At 33.1% G+C, this 12,756-nt stretch overlaps 1 protein-coding gene across 1 annotated transcript in view; it reads right to left on the minus strand.

The window, feature by feature from the left end:
• Positions 1-7,378: 7,378 nt before the first annotated feature.
• The window catches only part of LOC145317748 (uncharacterized), a 60,217-nt gene continuing 54,839 nt past the window's right edge, over positions 7,379-12,756 (minus strand). Inside the window, exons 15-17 of the mRNA XM_080158976.1 lie at positions 10,106-10,178; positions 8,797-9,105; positions 7,379-8,655 (exon numbers count right to left, since the gene is read on the minus strand). Coding sequence (XP_080015102.1) covers positions 8,226-8,655; positions 8,797-9,105; positions 10,106-10,178 — 812 coding nt within the window. The 3' untranslated portion in view covers positions 7,379-8,225. The remainder of the gene's footprint in view (positions 8,656-8,796; positions 9,106-10,105; positions 10,179-12,756) is intronic.

The following is a 12,756-nucleotide window of genomic DNA, read 5'->3' on the forward strand; positions in this document are numbered from 1 at the left end:
ATCCTGCTGAATCAATCGGGTTCTCCTTATCAGGGTAGCGTTTCACAGGTCCCGGGAAGGTTTATAACTAGTTAAGAGAAATCGGCCCTAGAAAAAAATTCCTCCCCCCCACACCTCAATTTTTAAAAAAATATTTTCTTTCAAAATCTTAAGAAATGTGGTTATCAAATTCGACTCTCCCCACAAGTGCCCTTAGAGGCCTCTAGGGGTGTAGCTGCTTGTCTTTATAAAAGTAACAGGATAATTGTCTTACAGAATACTGTTTAAGGACATACTGATATTTTTAGGACTTGATTATAGAGGTGTTTTGCTTATAATATTGTATCTTATTGATATAAGATCCATAAATCAGATTAATTGGACGATTATGTAACAAAAAATTTGTTTACTAAATTCAAAATGGACGTACGGTCATTCTGGTAATGATTATAGAGTTGCTACGCCTTCTTAATCGTATCTAACTACTAGAGGAACGATCATACATTGAAATCGATAGGACAATTCTAACATGCCTAAATCAACGAAAAAAGCTATCCGTTACGGATGGATCGATCCTTATTATAGAAAAGCTTGGCTTTTAAAAACAACTGAGATCGGTTTTTAATAAATGCCGCGTTTTTTCGACAATTTTTTAGACTTTGATTGATTGAACAAAGACGATGGGAGAGTATACAACCTAAGAATTCAAAATTTTAAAATTATTATTTTAGCCATTTGTATAATGTCTAATACAACTTAAATCCATTTTCGTTGCATATTTATTAATGCATCTTTTTAGATCTGCATTAGACATTATACAAATGGCCAAAATAATAATTTTAAAATTTTGAATCCTTAAGTTGCATACTCTGTTTTAAACCTTATTTCATCTTGAAGATCAATGCCCCGTACGATTTTAACAGAGTATACAAATTAAGAAATCAAAATTTTAAAGTTATTATTTTAGCCAATTGTATAATATCTAATACAGCTCTAAAAAGATGCATTAATAAATATGCAGCGAAAATGGATTTAAGTTGTATTTGACATTATCCAAATGGCTAAAATGATAATTTTAAAATTTTGAATTCTTATGTTGTATACTCTCCCATCGTCTTCGTTCAATCAATCAAAGTCTAAAAAATTGTCGAAAAAACGCGGCATTTATTAAAAACCGATCTCTGCACTTTCTCTCAAAAATGTATACGCTTAGGTGAATTCTTTTTAAAAAATTAGGGTCACTTAGGTAGTGAGGCAAAATTATTTTTATGAAAAATCGACAAAGATTAAACGAAATCATAAGAAAGGGTTAATTTTTGTAGATTTTTATGTGATTTTGAAGGATTTTCTACAAAAATAATTTGCCTCACTAAGCAACCCTAATTTTTTAAAAAAAGAATCCATCGATCTTTGTTATATTCAACAAATATACTTTGAAATCTGTATTCAAGTTCTCTTTTTGTTAATTATCCGACCGTAATGTTATAGACAGACATTGGATGAGTTATCGGTGTAAATAGTTACACCTCAAGAAAGAGTGACACTGTAGGATCCAACCCGTCGATTGGAACCAAGGTCTGCGCTGCATGCGCAGGCTAGGACCACTGCTACTGCTGAGCAAGTGAGACTAACCCTATGAAACTGAACCAACCGAACATGTTGATTTCGATTCCTGAATGTCAATCCATGACCATTCCTAATCTAGATCTCATTTCAAGCTAGCTAGCTCCTACGGTGCCAACGACCGTCTTTAATTCCATCTCAATGTCATGAGAGAACTCTACCTGCCTGTTGCGATTTTAGCTATTTAATGTCTATTGATTTCCTAATACATAGTTCTCGACTAATATAATGATTTCAATGGCATTAAACATTTAAATAATTTATTTTACTTAGTATTTACTCTTTTTATTATATTAATTTATTTCAATGAAAGATTTTTAGACAATTAATAAAACTTTTTAAAAATTTTTGAGACACCTAGCGGCTAGTTTAGGAACTTGTATCAAAACAAATTTTTAACCCTTTATTGACGACTTTGGCTTTGTTTGAAAATTCCTACGTATTATTTAAAAAATGCAGAGTAGAATTATGTCTGTCCGTCTGAAGCTGAATATCTCGGTAACCGCTGAATCGATTAGATTCAGGGGACATACTTACTAGTATTGATTAAATTACTTATTGCTTCTACAATAATCAACAATTTATAGTAGAAAAGTATCAATTTCATTAATTTTACTTTGATGGCTATATCAAATACTAGCGGCTTCGCCCCTAGCCTCTAAGGCATTGCCCCATGAGGTAGTTTAAAAAAAAAAAAAAAAAAATTGCGGTGTTGCGAACCATACTCTCCCCCCCCCCCCAATTTTTTTGAGGGGGGGGGAAATTTTATTTTTGGGGGGTTGGGGGTGTCCCACCCCTAAGAAAATAGCTTAAAACCACCACAGGACTAATAGGTATATACCCTGAAGAGTAGAATACGATCAGTTGAGTGGTTACCGAGATCTTAAGGGACAGACAGACGGAAGGACAGCCAGACATCGTTCTACTTTGTATTATAGACTAGCGGCTTCGCCCAAGCCTCTAGGGGCTTTGACCCAAGAGGTGATCAAAAATATTTTTGGGCGAATTTCGTAAAAGGACCAAGGAAATCTTTAGAAAAAAAATGGGGGGGGGATTTTTTGTTTTTTGGGGGGTTGGGGGTGTCCCACCCCCCAAGAAAATAGCCTAAAACCACCACAGGACCAGTAGGTATATTCCCTAAAGAGTAGAATCCAATCGGTTCAGTGGTTACTGAGATCTTAAGGGACGGACAGACAGACAGACATCATTCTACTTTGTATTATAGATATCCTATAATATGAAGTATTGTTATTTTTGCCTAAAGTTTAAGAACTACTACAAACCGATTGAGTTCTCCAATTACAGGAACATTCACATAGTTCGCAGAGTGGTTTTAGGCTATTTTTAAAAAGAGAAAAGTCTTGGGAAGGTTTTAGGCCTCTTTTTTCGAACGCAGATTTCAAAGGCGCCCTTAGAATTACAAATAAACAGAAAAAGAGTGAATCAAAATTTATTGAATACTTTAATTATAATCTATGTATATAATAAAGGTACGTTTTTAAATTCACTAGTATTTTTAACTAATAATTTTATATTATTAAATATATATAGGTATCACACATAAAACAGAGATTCTAAATACCTATAAAATAAGGTATAATAATAATAATAAATTTAGCCCCTTGCATGTCAAAAAATATTAAATATTTGAAGTTTATTAACAAGTGTATCGTACTAATGGATATACTATAACTTGGATATTACAATAGATTTTCATGTTCCTAAATTAGAGAATCACGCAGCGGGCTAAAATAAAGATACCACAAATCCACCCCCTTTACCCCATCCTCTCCTCTCTTACTGGATGAACGAACTGAACAATAAATGAGTTCCATGTTAGCAACCTAAATTGACAACCTTTTTTTCTCTACCATAATATCCACGTATATTCAATATCCATTATACATAATAACTTCTCAGTTATAATTTTGACATAAAACGAACTTACAATTTTTTTCTTCAGTATTCATTTCATTGATAACATTATATTAACATAATTTTTAGGTTGTTAGTTTTTTGAGCTGTTTTAAAACCAAAAATATACAAATTTTCCGTTATTGCTATTGTATTGGTTTTAAAAAAATGGATCTAGTGCAGATCACGATAACGATTATCAAGTTCATAGATAATCGTTACCAGAAATATATTTTAACTGAACTGCAGTAGTAAAAAATTGGTAAAATTATGGAAATTATCAATGTCTATTCCTAATTTCAAAACAGAAAATTTCATTTTTCTTAATTATTTTGGCACATTTTTAACAAAAAATAAGATTTATATATGTACAATTCTAATTAATGAAGTAATTCACAAATGAAAACAAAATTTATAGTTCTTTCTACAAAAAAAATGAAATATATATTCTTATTATAGATAACAATTTGAACTATTCGATATGATAAAAGTTAAATATCACTATTTCATCAAGAAATCATAAAAAATCAAATTTCATCTTATAAAAAATTAAATAAAACTAAACAAATTGTCTCATAATTCAGGGATCTAAAGGGATAAGACAATGGCCGATAAATTGATAAAAATCCCCAATGATAATACACAAAAAACGACTTTTGTAGATTAAAATTAGTGGTTGAAATGTTTGGACAATAAACTTAATCAACCAACCAATCAAAATTCAATAAAAGCCCCCAAAGTCGTTAAGCCAACGAATAAGAAAACGTTATTATGAAACTTTGGGACCTAGTGTATAATAAACAGCCAAATGTCCCATCCCTCCTTGCTTACAAGAATAATTTTGTCCATAAGTGGCACAGCAACAGAACTTTAAGAATAAAAAATCGGATCTACTGCAGTTCACGGTAAATATTGCTGGTAAGCAATATTTCCGAAAATCTATGAATTTTAAAGGCTGCTTGCTGCCAAACGGCTGAACGTTCAGGTCATGCCCGCACTTTGTTTTAAGCGGCATAAGAAGGACTACAAATAATCTGGAATAGCCATAAATCAATAATGCATAACTATCTCGCAGTGCAGAGAATTGCGCTAAAAAGACCTATTTTACGCGTTTTTTCTTCAGTGAAGCTTTCCCTCTGCATAATTGGATCTTGGCTTTTCAGATTATTTGTAGCCTTGCGGCTAATTTAAGAACTTGTTAAATAAGAATTTTTTAACCCTTTATTGACGACTTTGGCATTGTTTGAAAATTCCTATGGATCTTGGCTTTCCAGATTATTTGTAGGCCTTCTTATACCGCTTAAAATGGTGTGCGGGTATGATCTGTACGTTCAGCCAGTTGGCATCTAGCAGCCTTTATAATTCATAGATTTTTGGCAATATTCGTTACCAGCAATATTTTACCGTGAACTGCAGTAGATCCAAATAATTTTGTCCATAAGTAGCACAGCAACAGAACTTTGAGAATTAAAATTCTATATTTCACATTTCCAGTATAGCTTCGAAACCGATTATTGTTCGTTGGATTAGAACTAGTTCTTTGCCATACTGAAAAATCAAGTGTAACAGACAATTTTCCACGAATATTAAAATAAAAATCATTAAATTATTAACAGTTTTGTTGTCCGAGCCTTTGGCCCCTCGGGACTAACAAAACTGGTTTTAAACTTCAATTTTCCATTTAATATTCATGAAAAGCTGTTTAAAATACAATATGATAATAGTTATTTCTCCCATCGTATTATAAACAGCTTTCCGCGGATATAGAATGTACAATTATAAGAATAAACCAGTTTTTAGCCCCGAGGTGCCGAAGGCACGGGCTAAAAATACTGGTTTTAATCATATGATTGTATATTTTTATATTCGTAGAAAGCTGAATATAATACGATGCTAGACATAGTTTTTTCGTATGTATGAGAACCAGTTCCTATCCACCGGATTCGAATGAATACGAGAAATATTATTACTGTATTGTCTAGACTGCGTACTTAGTCTAGAGTAGCCTAGACTATGATTAAATAATTAATGTCGGACATACGGACGAATGATGCCCTAATAACAAAGTTGCTTATAAAGATGCATCGCTACGCGCATTATTGCTTTAAAAAAATGAAAATTTTTTTATGTTAAAATTGGTCCATTTTTTCTTACTACGTATCTATGACCGTTATCGGTCTTGTTGTATATATAACAATTCTTTAGAGGTTGAACACAGGGATATATCAATGTGAAATGAATTAATCTTCCACCCTATTAGACAGAATTCTTAATAATGCCTCTCCCGAAAATAAAAAAAATATTTAACTTTTTATGTACCAGTTTAAAATTTGTAAAAATACTATTGATATATCACTGTATCATTCCTTTTTAAATACATATTAATTTACCTGTATTACATTTAACTATAGTTTTAAAAGCAAAACAGCCATTAAAAATTTCGGGAATAGTCCCTTTCGTGGCAACGCCCCTTAAGGGGCGATTCGTCGTATTTTTAAAATGGTTTTTATAGTTTATTTTAGGTTAGGTTGGGTAATATTGGGCTATTTGATTACCCCACAGGGTTAGGCAATTGGCCCCGCAGGGTTAGAGCCCCCCGCAAGGGCTAGAAATAGGAGAAAACCTACTGCGAAAAATACGAAGAATCGCCCCTTAAGGTGCGTTGCCACGAAAGGGACTATACTCACAGTTTCAAATGCATTAGATATTATATCAAATACTTTTTTGGTTATTGTACTTTTTTAAAAGAATGCTCTTTTAACATTTTAAACTAACAAAAAGTGACATTATTTACATTTTTCTATTAAATTGAAATCTAAAAGGGATTAATAGCATAATTTGTTAATGCTTACAAAGTCTATATTTACAATTTTTTAAAAGTTTTAAATATTTTAAAATTTTGTGTGTAAACGGATGGATTATTGGAGGGACAGAAGTCCAATCTGATTAATAGCGCAGCTACTCTACTATAGTTTCATCAGTTAGTTTTGTGTGTTTAGTAGAGTAAAACACTAGAGAGAGAAAGGGTTAAATAACTGTATCTCCCCATTGCAACCACCATGAGCAACCTTTCTGTTGGGTCATTGAAAAACAACCAATGGTGTCGCTTATATTAGCACAGCTAAGTAGCAGAAAATAATTTAGAAGCAGACAAAAAGGGTCTTTAAAAATTGAAGGAAGGTAGTTGTCTGTATATATTTCTATACTATAGATCTGTTGTTTGTTTTACCTACTAAAAGTTCTGGGTCAGATTTTTAACAATATACCATATAAAGGATGTAAAAAACTAATTGATTACAATTTTCATTAAAAACCCTACAGTTAAAGTCTAGGCATTACAAAATTTCATTAATTTTATTATTATGTAATTGCAAAATTATCTTACAACTAATTTACTTACCACCCCAGCTTGAGTCCCAGCACAATGGGAGAATTTTTCTTTACCCGGCACTTGTGTAAATTTAGGAAGATATTGATGTGACTAATTTCTTTAATTTTGCTTGATAAGCTGTTTAATAAACTAATAAACTTATGGAATACTCATAACAAATTCTTCATAAGGGCTAGGTCTCGAGCTGTGGTGCTTTTTAGAGGTGAGTAGATTCACAATTCAATATTGTTATTTTTTTAGCATGAATTAGATTAATATAGTTTTATTTTTAAACCAACATTGTAGGGTTTATAATGAAAGTGTAAACAATTGTTTTTTACACCCTTTATACTGTACATATTTCAATTGTTCTTTTAAATTCAAAAATCTTCGCTACTTTGGAACTTTTTTGCCCTAGTCCCTACATTTAGACTGAAAATATTATATGCGAAGCGGATACAAAATAACCAAAAATATTGATTATTATCGACATTTTTTTTATCTAATAAAGTGTGTGAAAATCAACCTCTTCAACCCCTTTTCACATTTTGTTTAAATTAGACCAAAAACACCATAGATATGTTTTTTTTTTTAAAAAGCTGCTTGTCCTTTCATCTATAGACACTTTGAACGACGGAAAATTTCATTTAGATACTAAAATCCACAAAAAAAGTTGTAAAAGATTAAAACAGCCAAAAAGCGGCTTAAAAGCAGTCCGACCGCTGTGGATGTATTTCACTTAAATATCCTACATAATAATAGAAATGTCGACAAAAAATTCAGGTGTCTGTCTATATTGAAAAGCAGCCGAGAAAATCACGTTTCCCTTTCTCACGGACGGAAATTTAAAATTATAGAGTATCTTTGCTACAATAATTTTTTTCTCTCGAAATATCTCAATGCTTTTGGTTATTTTGAATGGCTTTAAATTGAAAATTGCTGCTACTTTTGGATCAATTTATTATTATTATTATTGAAAATTGAAGTACATTCAATAAAATCTAGAAATTGACTAGAAATTGCTCTGTATTATATCTGTACACAAATTCAAACTAATAAATACTAAAATTGAATACATACACAGCTGTCTAAGATTAAAAATTATGTTTAGATAAAATTATTATTTGTAATATTCTATAATACTATAATAATAATTAATTACACATAAAGTTTGTGGTAATGTATGGCAATGAATGGTTTTCTTGGCAATAAAAGGAAGAAAATGTTTCAATTTGTTACAATTTATTCAAGAACATTAAAAATTGTTTACTTTTTAAAATCTACGTTTATATTACTTTTTTCTTGTAATAAATTGTAACGAAAATTCCAATAAAAAAAATTAACTGATAGAAGTCAAATCTAACTTCCATATGGACAGAGGCCGTTTAAAAACAGTCACCTGTCCCACCTCCCTTCCCCCCAGGATGTACATATCCATGATGAGCTGACCCTCCGCCCAGCTGCTGGCCTCATCGCCGTTGTTGGCGGACAAATCATCCATGGTCGGCGCAACTTTGTTACCGCCTCCCGGACCGCCGATGATAGCCTGGTCGCAGGATCGGGGCCGGCGGCCGTCTGTTTCCCCGGATTCCGAAGGACCAGATTTGTACGGGTTGGTGCGGATTCCAGTGCGGATAAATTCACTTCTCGGCCGCGTCCGCAGCTCCACCTGGCAGCTGGAACCTGTTGTTGTTTGCGGCCGCCGCATTTCTGGCCGACCTGGTGCGGATGGCTGGTCATCTGTTGGCGATTTGAGAGCCTCGGCATATCTACAAAAAAAATTGAAAATCATAAATACAATTAAAATTAATAAAACTTTACTTTAAACACGAAGAAGTCGTTTAGTAGCCTTTAATTAACAAACAAACATTATTTTTACAGGGTAGCTTCGCTACTAAAATAAATTATACCTGGAATGACGTTCCTCCTCTGTTTCCTCAACACTTGGTCCTGAATAATGCGGATTCACCAAGCCCAAGCTGTCCTGCTTACCAGCCGCTGTCGGCAACGGTTTCCCAGCCGCTGCCGTCAGACCACCATTGCTCCTCTCCAACGACATGCGCAAGCTAGCGTTGCGAATAATTGGCGGCTCTGACAATATGTTGACCGCCTCCAGGCTCTCGTAGCCGGACATGGAGCTCAGCTCCTCCCCGTCCTCCTCGCCGAGGTCAAGCAGCCGCGAGGAGGGACAGTTACGCGACGAGGGCAGGGTGGATGACCTAAAATAAATGCAATGCGTATTATAATATCCCAAATTAATACACATCTTAAAGTTAAAGTAAAAGATATAGAAAAAATACAGGTAATAGTAATTTCACAATATTCCGTAAAATTGTGAGCAAGCTTCCACTCAAATGCGTTTATTAAGTCAAACTGTTCTTGATGTTAACCAAACGCATAGTATAATTAAATGCATATTTAAAAACAGTTTGACCTAATAAGCGCATTTGACTAGTAGCTTACTCACAACTTTACGGAATTTTGCGAAACCTAATATTCCCTTTATAAAGTTTCCTTATTTTTAAAAGGGAAGCTTTTTTTAAAATCGAAGCTTTTCTATAATTAGGGTCAGTCCGTCTGTACGTCCGTCCGTCCGTAACTGATAGCTTTTTTCGTTAATTTAGGCATGTTAGAATTGTCCCATCGATTTCAAACTTTGCATTGTGATTCATTTAGTAGTTAGGTACGATTTAGAAAGCGTAGCAACTCTATAATCATTACCAGAATGTCCATACGTCCATTTTAAACATGTCGATTTTTTTACTTTTTTAATAACAAATTTTCATGTGATCTAATCATCCGATTGATCTGATTTTTGGTATATTATTTCCTGGGACAACAAAGTATAATGTTATAAGCGAAGCAACTCTATAATCAAGTCCTAAAAATGTAAGTATGTTCTTAAACATTATCCTGTATCAAGCAGTTTTTTAACAAATTTACTTACATTTTTGCTTTGACTCTTCTACATTTATATCATGATTATTCAGTTCTAACACTATACAAATGTTAATGTCCGATTGTCCTACCGTTTCAGTGCTTCGCTTTTATGGATGTTGTCATCCTTGTTTTATTTACCACTATGAGAGAGAAAAACCTTTACTTCTCCCAGATTTATATATTTCTTTATTATTTTGCAGCTTTTTGTGCCTGTTAGTTTGTATTAAAGCACATTTTGCAATTATCCACGGTTTTGAAAGACAAACTTTAAAAGTTTACCTGGAACTGCAGTCATAGCTCTGGAAAGTGAACTCGCTGTCACTGCGAGGTGCTCCAACCTTGACATCTTCACCTAGAAATTATATTCGTACATAAAGTGTTTGGGAAAGACAACCCTCCATGGAAAACTTTTTGAATCCTACTCCTGGAATCAGTACATAAATGTAACAGGATCTCTGTCTATATCGAAGGTTCTCATTAACCACTGAACCGATATGGTTCTCCTTTACAATATAGCTTCGCATAGGTCCTGGGAAGGTTTTAGGAAGGTTTAAAACTTTGGGGGGGGGGGGGGGGATGGAGGGTACCACCACCCTCCGAAGAAAAATCACCCCCTCCCTTCAAAACAAATTTTTTATACTATTTCATTTAAAACCTAAAAGTGAAAGGGGGTAGGTCTCTGAAGGCCTCTAGGGGCCTAGCCGCTAGTGTAGAATGACGTGCAAATAAAATAACACATGACTTAATAAATAATAGGAACCATTCGTTGTGTTATTTCTATATAGGTTATGGTTCATTCAGGAATATACAAATATGTAAATGGATTAATTATTTATTGAATCGTATTATAGACATATTTCTGCGGATATTATAATGAATAATTAAAAGATTTAAGCAGTTTTGATATCAACGAGAAGCCAAGGCCCGGGCTAACAAAACTGATTTTATTCTTGGGAATTTTATTTTAGTTTCGTGGAAAATTGTCTGTAATATGATACAATTAATTTATGCTGGATTAAACCGTTTCTTAGCCATACTGAAAAATCATGGATAGCATCGTATTACATATTATTTTCCACGAATATTAAAATAAAAATCATAAATTAATACCAGTTTATTTAGCCTGGCCATCGGCCCATCAGGTCTTACAAAGCTGTTTTTTTGTCTAAATATCCGCAGTAAGCTTTCTATAATACGATGCAATATATAACTATTCGTCCATCTACTATTCCATGTTCTGTAGATGGTTCATTAGTTAAACCTAATTTATTTCCATTGTAATGGTCTAGCTAAGGATTATAAAAAATGAAAGTAATGTTATATAATAGTGCTTTTATTTTTCTTTGCACGCAATAAGTTATTTTTTTATATTTAAAAAAACAATTAATTTTTTCTCTCATATCTGACAAACCTTCACTTTAAATTGTAAAGCTAGCAAAATAGAAGTTTTTAAAGATGTTACTGAAACATATCTAAATTATCTTTTTAATTATTTTTTTTTGTGGGGGAGGGAGTAAAAATTCATAATCACCCTTTTAACCCCCCTTCCCCCCATTGGACGTCCTTGACGCTAGATATATCATGCTAAATTAGCTAATCAATTGGATGTAAACAAGGATGACAAAATCCATAAGTAGCGAAGCACAAAAAATTGAGGATGGGAATACGTACAAGTAGATTTAAAGTGTATTTATTAAATCAAGAATAGATTTATTGGAGAAAATAAACACAAAACCTTGTTTAATTTTGTATGATGAAGACGGTTAAAGTAAATTACATACTAGATGCACATAACAATGGGAAAAAAATATTTTGAAACTGTTAATGCAAAAAAAGTTTTAAAATTGGACCAAAAATACCAAAGATATGGGGAAATATGTCAAACATATAAAAATAGCCAAAAACCTGTTAAAAGGCAGTCTGACCGCCATTGTTGTTTTGTTCAAATGACAGGAAATTTCATTTTAATATCTTTAACTGAAAAAATTTCGAAAATCGGACCATAAACACCAAAGATATGGAGAAAAATGTAAAAAATTTAAAAATAGCCAAAAACCTGCAAAAAGGCAGTCTGACCGTCATCGTCGTTTTCTTCAAACGACGGGAAATTTAATTTTGATATCTTTAACTGAAAAATTTTTAAAATTCGGACCATAAACACCAAAGATATGGGGAAAATTTGGAAAATATAAAAATAGCCTAAAACCTGCTAAAAAGCAGTCCGACCGCCATTGACGTCTTATAGTTAATTGTGCTCCTTAATGATGCGAATGTTGTCAAAAAGTTTCAGCTTTCTACCTTTTAAAGGAGCCGAGAAAATCACGTTTCCCCCAATTCATTAATTACGGACAGACGGACGGACGGACGGACGGACATTGTGAATTTTAGAGTAGCTTCGCTACTAATAAATGGTTTAAATATCTGAACTCATCCGATGATAAAATTTTTACAGAAGCAAATTATTGGACGGGGCTATTTGCAGAGTGTGGGTTGTTTTGCCAAACCCCTGACCCTAAATTTTTTTTATTTTTTTACTTTTCTCGTTACGGGTAAAAATGAGTGAAAGGTTGATATATGTTATAAAATCACATTCACTGACAGAAAGAAAAAAAAATGTTTGAGAATTCCAAAGTATTTTTATCGGATCAACGTCAACACACACTCTCTAACACACACACACATAGTAGGGATCGACAAATGCAATTATGAATCTTGGAAAAATACCTAATACCTATATTTTAAAAGGAAAAAGTCTACTTTAACATTATGAAACATATTTCAAGTAAAAATACACAATACCAATCGCATCTCTTAGTGAACTGAATCAAGCTAATTAAGCTTGGCCAATTAAAAAAGAGCTTAGTATTGGTCCTGTATTGGTTTTACTAGCGACTACGCCCCTAGAGGCCTCTAGGGGCACTTGAGGAGGA

This window comes from Acartia tonsa, chromosome 4 (genome assembly GCF_053477335.1).
Source record: "Acartia tonsa isolate MP-2025a chromosome 4, ASM5347733v1, whole genome shotgun sequence".
Classification (NCBI taxonomy): Eukaryota; Metazoa; Arthropoda; class Copepoda; order Calanoida; family Acartiidae; genus Acartia; species Acartia tonsa.